Genomic DNA, 20,858 nt, shown 5'->3' with positions numbered 1-20,858 from the left:
ATCCAGTGTCACATTTATGCAAAGTACTTGCTTATGCCCCTGTCCCACTTAGGAAACCTGAACGGAAACCTCTGGAGACTTTGCGCCCCGCCCAAGGTTTCCGTGCGGTTCACGGAGGTTGCAGGTGGTTGCCAGAGGTTGCAGGTAGTGGAAGCAGGTAGGGAGACTGACAAAAACCTCTGGGAACCGCACGGAAACCTTGGGTGGGGCTCAAAGTCTACAGAGGTTTCCGTTCAGGTTTCCGAAGTGGGACAGGGGCATAACTATTCCTTGTATGTAACAAGCTAGGTATTCAAAAGTGCGGCATGGTGGCGCAGCGGTAGAGTTGCTGTTTACAGCGCCAGAGACCCGGGTTCGATCCTGACTACGGGTGCTATCTGTAGAGAGTTTGTACGTTCTCCCAGTGACCTGTGTGTGTTTTCTCCAGGGGCTCTGGTTTCTTCCCACACTCCAAAGACATACAGGTTTGTAGGTTAATTGGTGTGGTAAAATTGTAAATTGTCTCTAGTGTGTAAGATAGTGTTAGTGTGTGGGGATTGCTGGTCGGCGTGGATTCTGTGGGCCGAAGGGCCTGTTTCCATGCTATATCTCCAAACTAAACTAAACTAAATTTAAAAAAAAATAAAAATGTATAGCCTTTTGCAGCTTACAAAGCACTTTTATTTTTTGTTATATCTTGGTACCTCACTTCAATGAGCAGCAAACCAGAAGAACCCAGTTGAGAAGATGTAATTAGCTACTTGAAGGGAATACCTCTGGTTGAAGCATCATGGGCAAGTTAGGACAAGCAGGTGGAAATGATTGTTCCAAGCTGAGCAGCCTCAGGGCTTTAATCTCCAAGCCTTTCCTATTTGACAGCAATGCAGGAACATTGTTTCCAGAGACTGTGTCCAGACAAGAGCTGAGGGGAAAAATGGGCAGGTCTATGAAGCTGGAAAAAGTACAGAAAAGATTTGCGAGGGCGTCACCAGAATTTCGAGGGACTGAGCTATAGAAATGGGTGAGCAGGCTAGGACTTCAATTCTTGGAACGTAGGAGGCATAGAGGTGATCTTACAAAGGTGAATAAAATCATGCAAGGCTGAAAGCTCCGTCTTTTTCCCAGGGTCAAGGAATCAAGAACTTGCAGGCGGAGGTTTAAGGGAAGAGGCGAAAGATTTAATAGGAACCTGAAGTGCAACTATTGCACATACAGTGTGGGCATATGGAAAAAGGTGCCTGGGAAAATGATTGAGCAGGAACAAAAGTTGGATAAAGTACATACAGTACATAGGATGGGTTCCGAGGGATATAGATCAAATGTGAGAAAATGAGATAAGCTTTGATGGGCACTTGGTCGCAGAGAGGGCCTGGGCAAAATGCCATGTGATACTCTGACTCTAATTCAATTAACAGCAGAAGAAGGGTCTCGACCCAAAATGTCACCCATTCCTTCTCTCCAGAGATGCTGCCTGTCCTGCTGAGTTACTCCAGCGTTTTGTGTCCATCTTCAGCAACATGTTGTCCAAAATGAAGCATATATCCACCTGCAAGGTTTCCACACTAACAGTTATCCATCTCACTATCTACATCACAGGTGATAGACATCTGACCGACATCCACTACAAACCCACTGACTCCCATGGCTATCTGGACTACAATTCTTCCCACCCTGCTTCTTGTAAGGACTCCATCCCCATCTCCCAATTCCTCCATCTACGCCGCATCTGCTCCCAGGATGAGGTGTTCCACACCAGGGCATCTGAAATGTCCTAATTCTTCAGGGAACGGGGGATCCCCTCCTCCACCATAGATGAGGCTCGCACCAGGGTCTCTTCCATACCCCACAACACTGCTCTCTCTCCCTATCCCCGCACTCGCAACAAGGGCAGAGTCCCCCTAGTCCGCACCTTTCACCCCACCAGCCGTCACATACAGCAAATAATCCTACGTCATTTCCGCCACCTCCAACGTGACCCCACCACTCGCCACATCTTCCCATCTCCCCCTATGTCTGCCTTCCACAAAGACCGCTCCCTCCGCAACTCCCTTGTCAATTCTTCCCTTCCCTCCCGTACCAACCCCTCCCCGGGCACTTTCCCTTGCAACCGCAAGAAATGCAACACCTGTCCCTTTACCTCCCCCCTCAACTCCATTCAAGGACCCAAGCAGTCGTTCCAGGTGCGACAGGTTCACCTGTATCTCCTCCAACCTCATCTACTGCATCCGCTGCTCTAAATGTCAGCTGATCTACATCGGTGAGACTAAGCGGAGGTTGGGCGATCGTTTTGCCGAACACCTCCACTCGGTCCGCAAGAACCTACCTGACCTCCCGGTGGCTCAGCACTTCAACTCCCCCTCCCATTCCCCGTCCGACCTCTCTGTCCTGGGTCTCCTCCATGGCCAGAGTGAGCAACACCGGAAATTGGAGGAACAGCACCTCATATTCCGCTTGGGGAGTGGCGTCCATGTGTGTGTGTCTCCCTGTGTGTGTGTCTCCCTGTGTGTGTGTCTTCCTGTGTATGTGTCTCCCTGTGTGTTTATGTCTCCCTGTGTGTGTGTGTCGCCCTATATGTGTCTTCCTTTGTGTATGTGTCTCCCTGTGTGTGTGTTCCTTTGTGTATGTGTCTCCCTGTGTGTGTGTGTCTCCCTGTGTGTGTGTGCATGTCTGTGTGTCTCCCTGTGTGTGTGTGTGTGTGTGTGTGTGTGTCTGTGTGTGTGTGTCTCCCTGTGTGTGTGTGTGCGTGTGTGTGTGTGTGTGTGTGTGTGTGTCTCCCTGTGTGTATGTGTGTCTCCCTGTGTGTGTGTGTGTCTGCCTGTGTGTGTGCGTTTCCCTGTGTGTGTGTCTCCCTGTTTGTGTCTCCCTGTGTTTGTGCCTGTGTGTGTCTCCCTGTGTGTGTGTCTCCCAGTGTGTGTGTCTCCCTGTGTGTGTGTCTGCTTCTCCTGTGTATGTGTCCTCCTGTGTATGTGTCTCCCTGTGTGTGTGTGTCTCCCTGTGTGTGTGTCTCCCTGTGTGTGTGTTCCTGTGTGTGTGTGTCCTCCTGTGTATGTATCTCCCTGTGTGTGTGTGTCTCCCTGTGTGTGTGTGTGTGTGTGCGTGTGTGCGCGTCTGTGTGTGTGTGTGTGTGTGTGCGTGTGTCTCCCTGTGTGTGTCTCCCTGTGTGTGTGTCTCCCTGTGTGTGTGTGTGTGTGTGGCTGTCTCCCTGTGTGTGTGTGTGTCTGTGTGTGTGTGTGTGTGTGTGTGTGTGTGTGTCTCCCTGTGTGTGTGTGTCTCCCTGTGTGTGTGTGTGTGTCTCTGTGTGTGTGTGTGTGTCTGTGTGTGTGTGTGTGTGTGTGTGTGTGTGTGTGTGTGTCTCCCTGTGTGTGTGTGTCTCTGTGTGTGTGTGTGTCTGTGTGGTGTGTGTGTGTGTCCCTGTGTGTGTGTGTGTGTGTGTGTGTGTGTGTCTGTGTGTGTGTGTGTCTGTGTGTCCCCCTGTGTGTGTGTGTGTGTCTGTGTCTCCCTGTGTGTGTCTCCCTGTGTGTGTGTCTCAGTGTGTGTGTGTGTGTGTCTGTGTCTCCCTGTGTGTGTGTGTGTCCTGTGTGTGTGTGTGTGTCTCCCTGTGTGTGTGTGTGTGTGTGTGTCTCCCTGTGTGTGTGTGTGTGAGTCTCTGTGTGTGTGTGTGTGTGTCTCCCTGTGCTTGTGTGTGTCTGTCTCCCTGTGTGTGTGTGTGTGTGTGTGTGTGTGTGTGTGTCTTCCTTTGTGTATGTGGCTCCCTGTGCGTCTGTTGTCACATCCTGGCCTTAGACAGGGCTGCCAACTCTCCCGCTTTGAGCGTGAGAATCACACATTTCAGCCAATTCTCACGCTGATGACAGAATTCTCACGCTGTCTTCAGTCCCTGCACAGTTTGTCTTTTTGCGCCATATCACAACGATCTGTGCGGTCTGTGGAAGCGCGTCAGTTGGCGGCTGTTAGTGACGTTGCATCTCTTCTCTTCTTATCTTATAATCTTATTTATATAGCACATTTTTAGTCAACTTGCATTAACCCCAAAGTGCTTCACATCATTACATTACATTTACACACAGGCAAAGGTGGGTGAAGTGTCTTGCCCCAAGGACACAACGACAGTATGCACTCCAAGCGGGATTCGAACCGGCTACCTTCCGGTCGCCAGCCGAACACTTAGTCCATTGCGCCATCTGTCGTCTCTTCTTACTTGTTTGGATGTGCAGCCGCCGACAACAGAAAGCAGCCAGAGATAAAACTAACCAGGTGAATCGGTTGTAAAACATGGGGAGGACCACACTGAGGCCAAACATCTAGGACATGGTTCGGCAACCTACGGCACACGGGCCGTAACCCAAAAGACCTGAACACCCTCCTCCCATCCACCCCCCCAGGTCGCAACGCTCCCTCGCAATTTCTCACTCTCAACTCCCACCCAATGTTGGCAGCCTTGCAGGTTACATTATTTATTTTTCTTTTTTAAAAACTTTCTTACATATTTTGATGTTGTGAGAGTGTCACTTACCTTGGAATGCTTGACTGGGCTCGAGCCCAAGATGGGAACCTCTGATAGATGGATAAAACCTTCTCTGCCTTCACTCATATCTGTATGTAGTTAGTTAGTTAGTTAATTAGTTAGTTAGTTTAATTTATTATCACATGTACCGAGGTACAGGGAAAAGCTTTTGTTGCATACTAACCAGTCAGCAGAAACACAATACATGATTACAATCGACCCATTTATGGTATGTAAGGGAATAACATTTAGTGCAAGGTAAAGCCAGTAAAGTCCGATCAAAGATAGTCTGAGGGTCACCAATGATGTAGATAGTAGTTCAACACTGCTCTATGGTTGTGGCAGGATCATTCAGTTGCCTGATAACAGCTGGGAAGGGGAACACGAGAGAGTGTCCAGGGTGCGACTCATCCTTGACCATTCTGCTGGCCTTGCCGAGGCAAAGTGATTTATAAATGGAGTCGATGAAAGCGAGATTGGTTTGTGTGATGGTCTGGGCTGTGTCTACAATTTGCTGCAATTCCTTGCAGTCTTGGATGGAGCTATTCCAAAACCGAGCTGTGATGCCTTCTGATAAAATGCTTTCTACGGTGCATCTGTAGAAGTTGGTGAGAGTTGGAGGGGACATGCCGAACATCCTAAGCCTTCTAAGGAAGTTGGTGTGCCGCTATTCCCCTGTGTTCCATCTCCATGCCATCCTGCAAAGGGAAGTGTTACCTCTATTCAGGTACCCATTGGAAGAAAGTGCAGAGTGTGGAAAAGTAACTGAAACACATTCTATGCAACTGGTTTTGAAATAGAGTTTCAGCAAGACCCTTGAGCAACCTATTTTTCTAATTTACTGTCAGGAAACCTTAGTGGGTATTTGTTTTGAATTTTGTTACAGTGGACTATTTCCAGCCCCATTACTGTCATTTCACGGATGAAGCCAAGAAGAGTTTAAGGCATGTGATTGACCCCTGCTGCTCTGAGTAGTGAAATGCTGCAAAATATACCTGGAGCTTCAGCGAAGGTTCCAATCCAGATAATGGAGCAGTCAGTGTAGCTGGAAATACAAAATGATCAAACTTCTGCTGCTAGTTTACATTTTCCTTAACTTTCCTCTGTGAAACTATTCATCTGTCTAACTTGTCAAAAAGGACAAGGTTTGTAAACTTGCTCGCACCAGCACAACCAAGCATGGGTTATTGACGGCATTAAATAACTATTCATTGTAATCTTTTATTTTCATATTTCCACAGCTCCTGAAATATTTCATCCATTTATAAATGGGTGCACTGGCTATCACTTTGCCGTGGACTGGTGGTCGCTTGGAATCACTGCATATGAGCTCCTCAAAGGACAGGCATGTTGAACGGCTCTTGCACTTATATTCATAGAGTCATAGGTATACAGCTTGGAAACAGGCCCTTCGGCCCAACTTCCCCACACTGGCCAACAGGTCCCATCTACACTAGCACCACCTGCCTGTATTTGGCCCATCTATCTATTATATATTAAAACTGTGTGGCTGCCGCCTGGCGTCCGGCTGACTTTCTGCCTTTTGATTCGTTCCAATGCCCAATACTCGCAGATGTCCAATCAGAATGGATCCATTTACATGGACGGCTGCTCCTTCCTATCAGCTTCCAACACACTTCAAAACAAAGTTGCAAGACAGGAACACTCTGAACCTTTCACCTCAATGGGATATCACAGCAAGTGCTTCAACAGGAGAGAGAGGGCCAATTGGTATTGCAATTGGAACTGTTGCAGCAGGCAGGGAGGTGCAATTGGATTTTTTTTTTAATCCATTGCTTAGGTATGTTACAAAACCTACCTGAATCGTCATTAGGAATCTGCCCTCAGCCATGTCGGCGATTTTGGCGCTGTTTGGAGGGGGTGGGTTTTAAACGCGATTTTTACTAGACTGTACTAATCGCACATGTTCAGCCTAGTAAATCATTAACGAAAAATCGCTGCAAGACCCGGTCGCAAAAGGTATTATTAGTTTTATAGGCCTCGATAATATAGTTCTAATAGTTTTAAAATTACTCTCTGATTCCGCAACCTCTCGCAGCCCCAGGGTTTTATAAAGCAAACAATTAAAGGTATGTACCTTATTTTTACATTAAATGGGGCATATATATAACCCTATATATCAAGTTATCTATAGCGAGTGGTTCATTTTGGGCTTTTTATATCCCGCAGTATTTTTCTTGGCATTTGAGGGCACTAATCCAGCGCTATGTCAACGTTCTAAACCAGCGCGTTCCACATGAACCCCCTAGAAAACCGATTTAAATGGGCATTTATTTACAGCAATTGAATACTAAATTTCTTCCATTTGGCCTATAAATTAATGTAAATTAGATATAAAAATCATGTTATATTGTGAATTATTTGTGAATAATCTTTGGACACTTAGGCTATTTAAAAATGTTAATCTTTCCTTAAGAAATGGGCGTTTGACTATCCAAGATCACAGCTTTTTTGTAATGTCCATTGAAAATCAATAGGGAACAAGATGCTAATTTCCGAGTATGAAAATGGTCATAACTTTTTTAATACTTGAGATATGAAAGTGAATTTGGTGTCAAATTAAACTTATTGTTATGCTTTATCTGATGCGATAAATTGCAGACTTGATTTTTTAAATCTCAAAATTTTGTAACATTGCTACACTGCTGAGGGAGGCAGGGGAGTGCTGGAATCTTACATTTGGGAACGGGTTCAGTTCCGTTGGAGGAGACGGGTGCATGGTGGAATATTGGGTTGGGAGATCACACCATTGGGGGAGCAGACTACCAACGGGTCTGCACTTGGTCTAGTATCCCTCTAAATCTGTCCTATTCATGATGTACCTGTCTAATTGTTTCTTTTAAAATTGTGATAGTCCCTGCCTCAGCGACCTCCTCTGATAGCTCGTTCAATAACCCACCACTCTTTGTGTGAATAAGTTACGCCAAAGATTCCTATTAAATCTTTTCCCCCTTCCTATATTTTCTCTGGATCTCTTGCCCCTGCTCTAGGCAAGAAACTCTGTGCGTCTACCCAATCGAGTCCTCTCATGATTTTAAACACCTCTATAAGATCACCTCTCATCCTCCGGCGCTCCATGAAGTAGAGTCCCAGCCTACTCAACCTCTCCCTATAGCTCAGGCTCTTGAGTCTTAGCAACATCCTCATCAATCTTCTCTGTACCCTTTCCAGCTTGCCAACATCTTTCCTATAACAAGGTGCCCAGAACTGATCACAATACTCTAAATGTGGCCTCACCTAACGTCTTATACAACTGCAACATGACTTCCCAACTTCTATACTCTACTGTGACTGCTGAAGGCCAATGTGCCAAAAGCCTTTTTGACCACCCTTTTTACCTGCAACTCAATCTTCAAGGAACTATGTACCAGCACCCCTAGATCCCTCTGCTGTACAACACTCCCCAGAGCCCTACCATTCACTGTGTAGGTCCTGCCCATGTTAGACTTCCCAAAATACAACAACTTACATTTCTATGTATTAAATTCCATCAACCATTCCTCAGCCCACCTGGCCAATCGATCAAGATCCTGCTGCAATCGTTCACAACCATCTTCACTATCTGCAAATCCACCCACTTTTGTATCATCTGCAAACTTGCTAATCTTGCCATGTACATTTTCATCCAAATCATTGATATATTGGAGGAGTTGCAGGCAGTGATGAATACTATCAGAAGATACAGCGTGATATACTGTAGATCAGCTGCAAAAATGGGTGGAGAAAAGGCAAATGGAGTTTAACCCGAGCAAGTACAAGGTGTTTCATATTGGGAGGTTGAATGTAAGGAGAGAGTGTACAGTTAATGGCAATACCCTTATCAGCATTTATCTGCAGCGGGATCTTCGAGTTCAAGTTCATAGCTCACGAAAGGTGGCAGCATAAGTGGATGGTTTGGTAAAAACAACATATGCTATGCTTGCCATCATCGCTGGGGGCATTGAGTACGAGAGTCAGAAAGGGCAGAAAAGTGGTGCAGCGGTAGAATTGCTACAGCGCCAGAGATCCAGGTTTGATCCTGACTATTGATGCTGTCTGTACAGAGTATGTAAATCCTCCCTGTGACCCCGTGGGTTTTCTCCTGGTATTCCGGTTCCTCCCACATTCCAAAGACATGCAGGTTTGCAGGTCCCAATTGGCTTTTGTAAATTTTGGGTGTGTTGGGTAGAACTAGTGTATGGGTGATAGTTAGTCGGCGTGGACTCGGTGGGCCAAAGGGCCTGTTTCCATGCTCTATCTCTAAACTAAATTAAACTAAGTCACGGTGCAGCCTCTATATGAGTTTGTTTAGGCTACATTTCAAATATGTGCAGTTCTAGTCGCCCCGTAATAAGAAAGATACATATGTTTTGGAGAGGGTGCAGAGGGTGTTTTACCCTCTGCAGGAATGCTGCCTGGATTAGAGGGGTTTAGGTACACGTGCACTTGGATTGTTTTCTCTGGAACTTCGGAGGTTGAAGGGAGACTTGATAGCAGTATATAAAATGATGAGAGGCATAGATAGGGTAGATAGTATCTTTTTTGCATGGTGGAAATGTTCAACACTAGAGGGCATAGCTATAAGGAAAGAGGGGGAAAGTTAAATGGAGATTTATGAGGCAGGTTTTTTACACATAGGGTATTGGGGCCTGCAACGTATTGCCAGGGGTGGTGGTGGAGGCAGATATAATGGTGGCATTCAAGAGGCTTTTGAAAGCACATGGACATTCAAGGAATAGAGGGACATGAATCATTTGAAGGCAGATCAGACCAGTTCAGCTCGGTACAGAAACATAGAAACATAGAAATTAGGTGCAGGAGTAGGCCATTCGGCCCTTCGAGCCTGCACCGCCATTCAATATGATCATGGCTGATCATCCAACTCAGTATCCCGTACCTGCCTTCTCTCCATACCCTCTGATCCCCTTAGCCACAAGGGCCACATCTAACTCCCTCTTAAATATAGCCAATGAACTGGCCTCGACTACCCTCTGCGGCAGAGAGTTCCAGAGATTCACCACTCTCTGTGTGAAAAAAGTTCTTCTCATCTCGGTTTTAAAGGATTTCCCCCTTATCCTTAAGCTGTGACCCCTTGTCCTGGAGTTCCCCAACATCGGGAGCAATCCTCCTGCATCTAGCCTGTCCAACCCCTTAAGAATTTTGTAAGTTTCTATAAGATCCCCTCTCAATCTCCTAAATTCTAGAGAGTATAAACCAAGTCTATCCAGTCTTTCTTCATAAGACAGTCCTGACATCCCAGGAATCAGTCTGGTGAACATTCTCTGCACTCCCTCTATGGCAATAATGTCCTTCCTCAGATTTGGAGACCAAAACTGTACACAATACTCCAGGTGTGGTCTCACCAAGACCCTGTACAACTGCAGTGGAACCTGCCTGCTCCTATACTCAAATTATTTTGCTATGAAAGCTAACATACCATTCGCTTTCTTCACTGCCTGCTGCACCTGCATGCCTACTTTCAATGACTGGTGTACCATGACACCCAGGTCTCGCTGCATCTCCCCTTTTCCTAGTCGGCCACCATTTAGATAATAGTCTGCTTTCCTTTTTTGCCACCAAAATGGATAACCTCACATTTATCCACATTATACTGCATCTGCCAAACATTTGCCCACTCACCCAGCCTATCCAAGTCACCTTGCAGTCTCCTAGCATCCTCCTCACAGCTAACACTGCCCCCCAGCTTAGTGTCATCCGCAAACTTGGAGATATTGCCTTCAATTCCCTCATCCAGATCATTAATATATATTGTAAATAGCTGGGGTCCCAGCACTGAGCCTTGCGGTACCCCACTAGTCACTGCCTGCCATTGTGAAAAGGACCCGTTTACTCCTACTCTTTGCTTCCTGTTTGCCAGCCAGTTCTCTATCCACATCAATACTGAACCCCCAATGCTGTGTACTTTAAGTTTGTATACTAATCTCTTATGTGGGACCTTGTCGAAAGCCTTCTGGAAGTCCAGATACACCACATCCACTGGTTCTCCCCTATCCACGCTACTAGTTACATCCTCGAAAAATTCTATAAGATTCATCAGACATGATTTACCTTTCGTAAATCCATGCTGACTTTGTCCAATGATTTCACCACTTTCCAAATGTGCTGCTATCCCATCTTTAATAACTGACTCTAGCAGTTTCTCCACTACCGATGTTAGACTAACTGGTCTGTAATTCCCCATTTTCTCTCTCCCTCCCTTCTTAAAAAGTGGGGTTACATTTGCTACCCGCCAATCTTCAGGAACTACTCCAGAATCTAATGAGTTTTGAAAGATTATTACTAATGCATCCATTATTTCTGGAGCTACTTCCTTAAGTACTCTGGGATGCAGCCTATCTGGCCCTGGGGATTTATCGGCCTTTAATCCATTCAATTTACCCAACACCACTTCCCGGCTAACCTGGATTTCACTCAAATCCTGCAACTCCTTTGACCCGCGGTCCCCTGCTATTTCCGGCAAATTATTTATGTCTTCCTTAGTGAAAACGGAACCAAAGTAGTTATTCAATTGGTCCGCCATATCCTTGTTCCCCATGATCAACTCACCTGTTTCTGACTGCAAGGGACCTACTTTTGTTTTAACTAATCTCTTTCTTTTCACATATCTATAAAAACTTTTGCAGTCAGTTTTTATGTTCCCTGCCAGTTTTCTTTCATAATCTATTTTTCCTTTCCTAATTAAGCCCTTTGTCCTCCTCTGCTGGTCTCTGAATTTCTCCCAGTCCTCCGGTATGCTACTTTTTCTGGCTAATTTGTACGCATCATCCTTCGCTTTGATACTATCCCTGATTTCCCTTGTTATCCACGGATGTACTACCTTCCCTGATTTATCCTTTTCCCAAACTGGGATGAACAATTTTTGTAGTTCATCCATGCAGTCTTTAAATGTCTTCCATTGCATATCCAGCATGGAGCTTGGCACATCCATTGTGGGTCAAAGCTTGGCACAACCATTGTGGGTCAAAGAGTTTTGATAGGATTTTACCTCTGATATATAATGCTATGAATATATTGTCTTTTCACAGAGACCATATGAAATCCGCTCCAGCACCTCCGTTAATGAAGCACTTCACATGTTCAAATCTGTCAGAATAAACTACCCCTCTGCCTGGTCCAGTGGATTAGTGTCATTGCTTCAGAAGGTAAGGACACATGGAGAGCTTGTTACATCTGTTTGGATGTATAATGGTAGACTTAGTTAGTTAACCTCCTGCCCCTTGACTACCCTACTCTGGCCCATTCTTGGAGACTACCACCTTCCCAGGGTAGTTGGAAAATGTTGATTCCTTAGTCCCTGACTAGTTTTGACCATCAACGGTAGCAATATTTTTTATCAGCCACAAGCCTTCAAGAAACATTAGGTTGCTAAGATTCATTTTTAATCCAACAGATTTATTTTTAATTATTGAAGCCCTCAGGACAATCCTAGAAGCTTTGCAAGTAAAAGCATGACGCATGAAAGCTTTGATGAGGTATGTTGTTGCCTTCTGGGGTGGGACTATGGATAACCATGGTGTTCCAGATGGAGGTTTAGTGTCACAGAGTCATGGAGCACGGAACAAGCCCTTTGGCCCAACCCATTCATGCCGACCATTATGCCCCATCTAAGCTGGTCCCATTTGCCCATTTGTTTTGCCCCGTATCCCTCCATGGCGTGATTTGCCAGGAAGGCATTAGGGGGGCAGATGAGGGCAGGAACTTGTGTGCTGCAGAGAGGGGGGCCGGCAGCAAGAAACGAGCCTCTACAACCCCAAACGGCCTCCATTATCTGTTCCCATTGCAGCAAATGCTGTCACTGGAGAATTGGGCTTGTCAACCACAGCAGACGTTGCCAACATGTGCAAAGACCCTATAGACCTCACCGTGGTGCAGAAGCGTGGTCTTTCCAGACTGAGAGCTGCCATTGATCCCTCTAAACATTTCCAAACATGTACATGCCCCAATGCCTTTCAAATGCTGTTATAGTACTTGCCTCAACTACCTTCTCTGGCAGCTCATTCCATATACCCATCACGTTCTGAGTGAAAAAGTTAATCCTCAAGATCCTATTCAATGTTGCCCCTCTCACCTTAAACCAAAGTACTCTGGTTCTTAACTCTCCTAAACTGGGTAAAAGAGTCTAAATAGGCATTCACCCAATCTATTCTCCTCGTCAAAACAACTGCTGAGACTGCACATAAATAAAAAGCATTCCAAAACAAACTTTGTAAATGAAATGGTATTTTATAGTTAAATGTAAATTGCCTGTCTTTGTCCATACACTTAATGCCTGTGTTGTCTTCCTGCTCAGACCTGCCCCAGTGGGTACTGTATAGCTGGTGAAAGACTGCTGATTATCAGAGGCAGTGACCATAGATGATGTTAAGCTGCGATGGGTGATACCCAGCCTGCAAACTACACTTGCTTCCTCGATGCATGAAGCAGCAGCCCAGGGCTTCTGCTGACCATGCAGCAGGAAGGACATTGGCAGTGTGGCAGGGCAGGACAGAGGCTTCGAACGTGTGTTGCATCGAAGCAATGCCAGTCCTTTAGGATGGTTCTTCAGAAAACCGTGGGAGAGGAAGAGCAGAGCCAGGGGCAGGAGAAAAACAGAGAGGGCGGTTCTGGAGTGTACAGTATTGACCATCAAACCCTGCATTACATTTGATTCCATTGGGTATGTTGCACAGAACTGATCTGTTGTCTGACATTCACTCAGTGTCAGTATCTGAGCTGGTGACTGTGAATGGCTCCAATGTCATCGAGCCATACAGTTATACAGTCCCTTCGGCCCACCCAGTGCATGCAATTCTTCAACCACATAAATTCTCTTCCCCACTACAGTCACCTCGTGGTTCTTCCACTCTGCTCCAGTTGTATCTCCTGGATGTTTGGAAGGTAAAATGTGCAATTGTAAAATTATGTTGGGAGTTAGAGTCATAGAATGATACAGTGAGGAAACAGGCCCTTCGGCCCAACATGCCCACAACGGCCAACATTGTCCCAGCTACACTAGTCCCACCTGCCAGCATTTGGTCCAATAGTCATGGAGTTAGGTACAGGAGTTAGACAAGAGGTATGCGTGAGGTGCAGACTAAAAGTCGGAAGACATTGTGTGATGAGGCAATGTGTAGGAAGGAACTGTAGATAAAGATAGACACCAATTACTGGAGTAACTGAGCGAGACAGGCAGCATCTCTGGAGAGAAGGGTTGGAAGCCGAGGAAGAAGATGAAGGCACAGGCAGCATGTCTAAAGAAGGATCTCGACCCAAAACATCGCCCATTCCTTCTCCCCAGGGATGCTGCCAGTCCCACCGAATTACTCCAGCATTCTGTGTGATGAGGCAAGTTGGACATAGATAATGTATGAAGATACCGCTGGGATCTTCCTCCCCCGTAAGTAATTTCAATTTTTTATATTTCAGCTGATTACGGTCAGCTCGAACCAACGTCTCTCCAGCCTGGCCGATGTACAGGACTCTCCGTACTTGGCAGATATAAACTGGGATGCTGTTCTAGAGAAGAAACTCACAGCAGGATTCATCCCCAATGTAAGTCTGTTCCACAAAGTCCACAAAGTCCCATGAAACAGTGAATTAGATCTAGCTAGCCACTTCACATATGTTTATCGCTTTCTGTCTCTGAATGGTTAGTTTAGCTTACAGATACAGTGCGGAAACAGGCCCTTCAGCCCACCGGGTCCGGACCGACCAGCAATCCCCACACATTAACACTATCCTACACACACTGGGGGCAATTTACACTTATACCAAGCCAACTAACCTACAAACCAGTGCGTCTTTGGAGTGTGGGAGGAAACCGAAGATTTCGGTGGAAACGCACGCAGTTCACGGGGAGAACGTACAAACTCCGTACAGACAGTACTCCTGGTCAGGATTAAACCAGGGTCTCTGGCGCTGTAAATCAACAACTCCACTGTGGTTCAATGGTTCCTTTATTACCACATGTATCAAGGTATAGTGAAATTATTTTTTTGCGTACAGATCAGTAAGATTATTGCCAAACATGTACAATCCACGGATAAGTACATAATGCATAGAAACAGCCCACTGAGTCTATGCAAGAGTCACCAGATGTTAGGGCCATTTCACGGTCCCAACTGGCCATAAAGGTCTGTTGCAGCCGTCATCTCCACCTGCTCGTCCCACCAACCATCGTCCCTCTCATTGCCCAGCCATCTTCAACCTTCATGCCCTGGGGGCACCTCCTGCTGCCATCTGAGGGCCCGGAAGGTAAGCATTATAAACAACCCATCCACCATTCCAGCAGTTACCTAGAATAAAGTATAACATTCATTCCTAAAAAAGAACAAACTTGCACTTGTACTGATCCTCTCACTTCCCAAAATACGTTGCAGTTGGATAGGAGTTGCTGTTACATCAGCACCTAACTTCCCCAAAGTGGCAATGAGATAGTGGATATGTGGATTTAATCTGAGTGATTTATAGGAGTCACCAGCGAGAATGCAGAGACTGTCTTTGAGTGGTGTGGGGCCTCCCATCCAAAGATCCTATGGCTATAGGCTCTTTGCTTCCATCTAACAATTCAATCTAAATGAGGTATCTCTACACTGCACTCTATCTTGGCGATTGGAATATTAGTCAAAGGCTGAAGAACAGGGCGTGAATTGACGGTCGACTTGAGGAAGAAAGACCTATGCATTAAAATGAGAGGCCGTTTATTGGGTATTTAGTTTCCTGGGCATGGGTTATGCAGGCGATTGGTACCTCAAGTTCAAGTTCAAGTGAGTTTATTGTCATGTGTCCCTGATAGGACAATGACATTCTTGTTTTGCTTAGCACACAGAATATAGTAAGCATTTACTACAAATCAGATCAGTGTGTCCATATACCACAATATAAATATATACACACATAAACAAATAAACTGATCAATTGCAAATAGCAGATAATGGTATCACCCATCACCCAGCTCTGTTTATTAATAAGTATCTTTGTTCCTTTGATACTTTTGTGACCAGGTGATGAATTTGCCCTTGGTAATCAACACATGGCAAGTCCTTTCATCACAAGAGTCTCCAAGATTCAGATTAAAGAACATAAATAGTAATATTGCCCACCATTTCTTCTCATTTGTGGAAACAACTGTAGCATTCCACTTTACCATAATCCTAATTCAACATAGATTACGGACATGGGCTTTCTGATCTTTGTGACTTTACAGAAGAGATTTCCACTGAGTGCAGTGTAGGTTCACCAGGTTAATTCCCTGGATGGCGGGACTGTAATATGTTGATAGAATGGAGCGGGTGGGCTTCTATACTCTGGGGTTTAGAAGGATGAGAGAGGATCTTATTGAAACATATAAGATTATTTAGGGTTTGGACACGCTGGAGGCAGGAAACATTCCCAATGTTGGGGGAGTCCAGAACCAGGGGCCACAGTTTAAGAATAAGTGATAAGCCATTTAGAACGGAGATGAGGAAAAACCTTTTACACAGAGTGCGTGGAATTCTCTGCCTCAGAGGAGGGTGGAGGCTGGTTCTCTGGATACTTTCAAGAGAGAGTTAGATAGAGCCCTAAGGAATATGGAAAGAAGGTAGGAACGGGGTACTGATTGTGGATGATCAGCCATGATCACATTGAGTGGCGGTGCTGGCTCGAAGGGCCGAGTGGCCTACTCCTGCGCCTATTGTCTATTGTCTATTGACTGGGCTGGTGTTCACTGGAATTTAGAAAGATGGGAGGGGAATCTTATAGAAACAAATACAAATTTTAAAGGATTGTACAGGCTAGCTGCAGGAAAAATGTTTCCCATGTCAGGTGAGCCCAGAACCAGGGGTCACAGTTTAAGAATAAGGGGTAGGCCATTTAGCACTGAGATGAGGAAAAACATCTTCACCAAGAGAGTTGTGAACCTGTGGAATTCTCTGCCACAGAAGGCAGTGGAGGCCAATCCATTGAATGTTTTCAAGAGAGTGTTAGATTTAGCTCTTAGGGCTAAATGAATCAATGGATATGGGGGAAAATGTAGGAACTGGGTACTGATTTTAGATGATCAGCCATGATCATATTGAATGGCAGTGCTGCTCGACGAGCCGAATGGCCTGCTCCAGCACCTATGTTTCTATGTTTCTATGATCACTGGAGCAAACAGAGACACCCATCTTTAGTTGCCTGGTCTGAAGAAGGGTCTCGACCAGAAACATCACCTATTCCTTTTCTCCAGACATGCTGTCTGACCCGCTGAGTTACTCCAGTTTTTGGTGTCTATCTTTGGTTGTAACAGCATGGGTCACAGGTAATATATGTGCCCCATTAACTGATAGAGCAACAAGGTTTGGTTTTCTGACTGAGAACACTGTGCATGCCATATTCATCACTCTAAAAGCCTGGTGAAGTGCTCTGGCCTGGGCTCCAATTCTCCTGACTCTGACGATGGCATAGAGTCACAGAGTGATACAGTGTGAAAACAGGCCCTTCGGCCAAACTTGCCCACACCGACCAACATGTCCCAGCTACACTATTTCCACCTGCCCGCATTTGGTCCATATCCCTCCAAGCCTGACCTATCCATGGACCTGTCTAACTGCTTCTTAACTATTGGGACAGTCAACTACCTCCTCTGGGAGCTTGTTCCATACAGCCACCACTCTTTGTACGAGCTCATTCCAAGAGTTCTCCCGAGTTTGCCCTGATTCGAACTCGGAGGTTTACGGCAATAGCCGCTCGTAAGTACTCGGGGCTCTTGTAGCCATTTTTCAACATGTTGAAAAACCTTCACGAGTCTTCCCGAGCTTACCGCCGTTAGCGAGTTTTCCCGAGTACCTGCCGTTAGCGTTACGAGCCGCTAAGAGACATCCCCGTGCTCCGACGTACCTGCTACGTTCATTCTACGTGCTTACCACGAGTTTGATTTTTTTTTTAAACTCAGGAAAGCATTTGAATGAACTCGTACAGTGGGACAGGGCCATTACTCCTCAGATTCCTATCAAATCTTTATACACCTCAATAATAATCACCCCTCATCCTTGTGCGCTCCAAGGAATATAATCCCAGCCTACTCAACCTCTCCCTATAGCTCAGACGGGGATTCCATGCTTGGTGCAAGTCCTGGTTCCCATCTCAACACTGGAACCTTGACGAGGGAGACAAAGTTGAAAACACATACAGTGAAAGATGTTTAACATGCTCAATTTTATTTTGCCGGTGTTAATCAAGACTCAGTCAAAGCGTTCAACCAAAAAACTGCAAATGATTAAGTTTGCACAGACTGGGTGTGATTTTGAGTGAAATTGCAAGAACCCATTGTGCACAATAGAATATCTGTGCCTGTGGCTGAAAGATAAGCTTGTCAGTTTCAACACACTTCAGGATGGTCAGGAAATTAATATATGTTGAATGGAATAAACTGGTAACTGGTATAAAGGAGATACACCCGTGAGATGTAAAAAATGAGCGTGCAGGCATTGTAAGCACCTTGAGACTGCAGTGGTTCGAGAGTCCGGTGATGGCACACATTAACTCCAGTCTCCCAGCCAGCTTTGATCCACTGCAGTATGTTTACAGTCGCAAATAGTCCATAATAAATGCCATCTCCCTGGCAAACATGCAAAGAACATGTTTCATGATCTTAAAACCGGTTTCAGTTCAAAGATCAAGGGTGATTAATTATCATATGTACCAAAACGGAAACATTGAATTCTTACTTGCAGCAGCATAACAGGTCTGTAAATCCTACTCAAACATCAACATAATAAATAAACACAAAAGCTTCAAAAAATTTTAAAAACACAATATTGATGCAAAATAAAAACAAAAGCCCAAAGTCCCAGTACAACTAAGACAAGTCGTTGTTCAAAATGTAGTCGGTGTTCGTAGTGGGAATTAGTTGTTTTTGAACCTGGAAGTCATGGTTTTCAGACTCCTCAACCTTCTTCCTGATGGCAGGAGTGAAACGAGGATGTGGCCAGAATGATCTGGGTCCTTGATGGATGCTGGCTGCCTTTTCAGCGGCAGCGCCTCCTGTAGATCCTTTCGATGGTGGGGAGGTCAGTAGCCACGATGGACCGGGCAGTGTCCACAACCTTTTATAATTTATTTCCTTCCTTAGCATTTAAGTTGCCGAACCAGATCATGATGCAACCAGTTAATATGCTCTCTACCATACACTTGTAGAAGAGAGTATCCAACGGCATACAGAATCTCCTCAATCTTCTAGAGGCATTGTTAGACATTATGATTACATCAATGTGCTGAACTTCAGAGAAAGGCATACCCAGGAACTTGAAGTTGTTGATTCTCTCCACCATCGACATGTCGATGAAGACATGATTGTGTATCCTTGGCCTTGCTCTTTTAAAGTCTTTTAAAGTCAACAATCAGCTACACGGTCTTGTTGACATTGAGAGCAAGGATGTTGTTCTGGCTTCATTCAATCAGATGATCGATTTCCCTCCTATTCTCGGATTCATCATTGCCCATAATTCATCCAACAATGAATGGTAGGAAGCTTATGTGAAGCATCAACACCGAGCATGGAGCCGTCGTGTTAATTAGCCCTTGTCTCTGTTGTACATTTTATGTCATTCTGAGTATTGTCATAATTCTTTGATCAGATACAAGTGGATTGCAAGTTTCCCCAATCAAATTCCAGTGCAAGACATAGCAAAGTTGAAAGCCATGGTACAACACATCCCATTGTATCACAACCTGCCTTCCCTGATATATATATATATATATATTTCTTTGTATGCAGAGAGGTCAACTAAATTGTGACCCGACATTTGAACTTGAAGAAATGATTCTCGAGTCGAAACCCCTTCACAAGAAGAAAAAGCGCCTGGCAAAAAGATTAAAGGAAAATAGAAAAGACAACTCATTACTGGTCAGTAATAATCATATTGTTTGTCTTGGATGGGATAAAGGGTTGTGAGATGGGTTGCAGCTGTGCTTCCCATCGTATTGAGTGTTAATTTCAGCTATACTTTGGTGAACTGTGATGTTATCAGATTTTCCTGCAAAGACATGCCTATTGCTAGCAGTTAATCTCACATCAGGCATGGTGGTGTGGTGGTAGTTGCTTGTTGTCACTGAGTTCCGGACTCTAGATCCAGAGTTGAAACCACAATTGCAGGTGGGGAATGGTCTCCACCCGAAATGTCACCTATTCCTTTACTCCAGAGATGCTGTCTGACCCGCTGAGTTACTCCAGCTTTTTGTGTCTATCTTCGGGGAATATAAATTCAATTGATTAATAGATGGATTCTTTTTTAAAGTCTCAAAAAGCATAGACTACTGATTTGTGGTAAAATCGTATCTGGTTCACTAATGTTTTTTTGGGATAGGAAATCTCCCGTCTTTCATAAGTCTGGTCTGGCAGCATCTGTGGAAAGAAAAAGAGTTAACATTCCAGGACTGAAACCATTCAACGGAACTGGTCTAACATTTCCTGGCAGTTCAACAATGGCATTTTGGTTCTGGCTAAGTCTGTGAAATCAAATCCAATCACCAGCAAAAGTGGTACTACGAATAAGAGGAGAACAAAATGTGGACAAAACCAAGAACGATAACTATTTTCTTTCCACAGAGACTAGCTGACCAGCTAAATGTTTCCTGCATTTTCAGTTTTCATTCCGATTTCCTTACCTAGTCTGGCCTATATGTGGCTGCTGACCACCAATGCAGGTGTCGCTAAACTATCTCTTCCATTCAGGAGGTGGTGAAAGAGAGTCGGCATTTTCTGTGACATGCACTTCCTCTGAATAAATGAAATAAATACTCATTGATCTTCCATCCACTGCGAGCATAAATGGCACAGTTAGTATTGGTCCCTAGACAGCAATGTGTACCGGATATGTAAATGGAGACTGGACAGGTTGTCAAAGTATGGCCGGTGAATAAGCAAGCCACGCATGGTGAATCAAAGAGATCTTTATTGTCAAAGCAAAGAGAACAACACACAAGCAAATGGGGGAAGGTTGACCCGGGACTATGGCACACCCCTATACCTCGTGACGACTCCTTCCCGCCATTACCCAGTCACGGGTGACTCTACCCACGACAAAAGGGCAGACAAACGCTGCAGTCAGAGAAGGCCCCCGCTTGCCAGAACGAGTGTCAACCCCCGATGGAGGCAAAACGCCACAAAAGTATTTTTTTAACTAAAGGGATCCTTTGTATCAAGTGAAGTCAAGTCTATTGTCATATGCACAAGTAGAGTGAAGGAGAAGTGCAATGAAAATCTTGTTTGAAGCAGCATTGCAGGCACATAGACTCAGGCAACACCCAAAAATGTACATCATATTATACATACATTTTACAGACAGCAAAAAGAAAAAGACTGTGCAAAAAATATTTTTTTAAGTGAAAAACACAATTATACAAGTCCATG

At 45.0% G+C, this 20,858-nt stretch overlaps 1 protein-coding gene across 1 annotated transcript in view; it reads left to right on the top strand.

The window, feature by feature from the left end:
- Positions 1–20,858, top strand: part of LOC129701420 (serine/threonine-protein kinase 32A-like) — a 289,291-nt gene that overhangs the window by 211,877 nt on the left and 56,556 nt on the right. Inside the window, exons 7-10 of the mRNA XM_055642577.1 lie at positions 5,725–5,828; positions 11,530–11,646; positions 13,910–14,035; positions 19,224–19,352. Coding sequence (XP_055498552.1) covers positions 5,725–5,828; positions 11,530–11,646; positions 13,910–14,035; positions 19,224–19,352 — 476 coding nt within the window. The remainder of the gene's footprint in view (positions 1–5,724; positions 5,829–11,529; positions 11,647–13,909; positions 14,036–19,223; positions 19,353–20,858) is intronic.

Source organism: Leucoraja erinacea, chromosome 11 (assembly GCF_028641065.1).
Source record: "Leucoraja erinacea ecotype New England chromosome 11, Leri_hhj_1, whole genome shotgun sequence".
NCBI lineage: Eukaryota > Metazoa > Chordata > Chondrichthyes > Rajiformes > Rajidae > Leucoraja > Leucoraja erinaceus.
This window is presented reverse-complemented; position numbering and strand designations above follow the sequence as displayed.